Consider the following 1,866-nt stretch of genomic DNA (forward strand, 5'->3'; position numbering starts at 1 on the left):
CAGGGCTGCACCGGGACAGCTCTGAGCTCCAGCCACGGCCTCGTCACCATGGGTGCGCGGGAGTCGGGGGCGCTCCTGGGGGTGCTGGTCGAGGGCAGGTGCCTCGCCTGCTCGGTCACTAAGGGTGACAGGCCGACTAGCTCGTCGACCCTCTGTCCAGGCTGAGGCTCTGTGCCGGACACTGCCGACTCGGGCGTCAGGAAGCCAAACAAGGCCTTGACCCCCAAGGAGTCGCCAGACAGGGAGGCTTGGCCAGGCCCACACAGCCGGCCCTGTGCAGGGCGCCACGGAGGCCTGCAGAGCTGCAGGGGCCACACGGGCGGGAGGAGGCCCGGCCACGGGACACTGGCCACGCCAGCACGGCAGGCAGGCCCACGCCAGGGCCGGTGGGGGGATGAGGGAGTCGGGTGCAGGAGCAGGGCTTCTGGGACCAAGATAAGGGGGGGCCTTTGTCCTGAAGGGGGCGCTATGGCGGGTCTGATACGGGGCAGCATGTCAGCTGAGCCTGAAAGAGGCACCCTGCTCCTGCCGGGCGAAGTGGTGGCCGCCGCAGGGGCCCTCCCAGCCCCCACCCCCAGCCCTACTGCCCCCCGGCTGCTTCAGGAGCTGCCCTCTGATTTGCGGGTGCGCTGGGCCACCCCGTCTTGGCTCGGCCAAGATCACTGCTGAATGCTCAGGCTGCGTGGAGCGGCTGTTACAGCTTCGGCAGCTTTGACACCAGCCCGGGAAGCAGCAGTCCCGCGGGGAATGGGCCTGAGGCCCCCCCGGGCGCTCCGGCCCCGGCCCCTGACAGTGCTCCCGCGCCCGCTCCGAGAAGTGTGCCTGGCTGGGGAGCAGCCCCACCTCCCCGGGGGGCCCCCAGACGGGACAGGCAGGGGTGGCCTCGTCCAGCCTGAGGCAGTTCAGCCGCAGCGTGCCAGAAGGGTCGGGGCAGCCCCCGAGCCTGTCCCTGCCTCGCTGGCCTTCCCAGCTCCTCCTGACCCTCCCTACCCCGGGCCATGGTCCGCAGCTCTGCTCTGCGCCCAGGGAGCCTGGGCTGAGGCACCCCGCTGGCCGCTCCCACGCTCCAGAGCGCGGCCGCCACCGTGGGGGCCCCGGCGCTGGTCGGCCGGGGGCAGTCCCGGAGCCAGAGGCGGCCCAGGGCCCCGGCAGGGAGCCCCGACGCTCTGCTCCTGCGGCCCTCGCCTCCGTGGCTCATCCGGAATAACAAAGCCCTCGGTGGTTGGGCGAGGCCACGGTGGAGCCACTATGTCAGCCCCCAAGAATGTTTCCACTTCCCCCGCCTCGCGACCCCAGGCCAGGCCTGCTGCAGCTGGTCACCCAGTAGAGACCAATTAATTTTTACAGCCTCTGCTCTCAGCCACCCCGCCGGTGAGGTCACTCTTCCCCCCTTAGCTGATGTGTTTCAAAGATGTGGGTGTCCCGAGAAGCAGCCCCCACGCCCCCAGTGAGCTCAGCGCCGGGTCCAGGAGAACGGCTCTGCCGGGCCCCGCGGGGACCCCACCAGCCTCCCGCGCGGCGCCCCCCCGGCCGCAAGCCCCCCCAGCCCCGACGGCACTTGGCTCCCTTTGCCACCTGAGCCACACATCAGTCATTATCTCTTTTTCTGCAAATCACCCCGATTTTTAATTAACGACACGTAATGAGAAAGCTTTCGCCACGAGACATGGAAATCAGCCTTCTTGCCACCAACAGAAGGTGCCTACTGACACACCACCTCGGAATGAGCGGCCCAAACACCAGCCTCGCGTGACTGGGAAGTGAGGGCTTCTGAGCGCCCCCCACTCCCACCCCCCGCCGAGGGCGTGGGCGGCCCGGGCTCACGGGAGAGCGCGTCCGGCGTGCGGAGACGCCAGGCCTGGCGCG

The 1,866-nt window shown here is 69.5% G+C and overlaps 1 protein-coding gene across 1 annotated transcript in view; it reads left to right on the forward strand.

Moving 5' to 3' along the window:
* The first annotated feature begins 468 nt into the window (after nucleotides 1–468).
* Nucleotides 469–1,866, forward strand: part of LOC101632059 (chromosome unknown open reading frame, human C20orf85) — a 73,831-nt gene continuing 72,433 nt past the window's right edge. Inside the window, exons 1-2 of the mRNA XM_012728141.1 lie at nucleotides 469–624; nucleotides 1,071–1,218. Of these exons, the coding sequence (XP_012583595.1) occupies nucleotides 469–624; nucleotides 1,071–1,218 (304 nt within the window). The remainder of the gene's footprint in view (nucleotides 625–1,070; nucleotides 1,219–1,866) is intronic.

Source organism: Condylura cristata, unplaced genomic scaffold (assembly GCF_000260355.1).
Source record: "Condylura cristata isolate star-nosed mole 26May11 unplaced genomic scaffold, ConCri1.0 scaffold00022, whole genome shotgun sequence".
Taxonomy (NCBI): domain Eukaryota; kingdom Metazoa; phylum Chordata; class Mammalia; order Eulipotyphla; family Talpidae; genus Condylura; species Condylura cristata.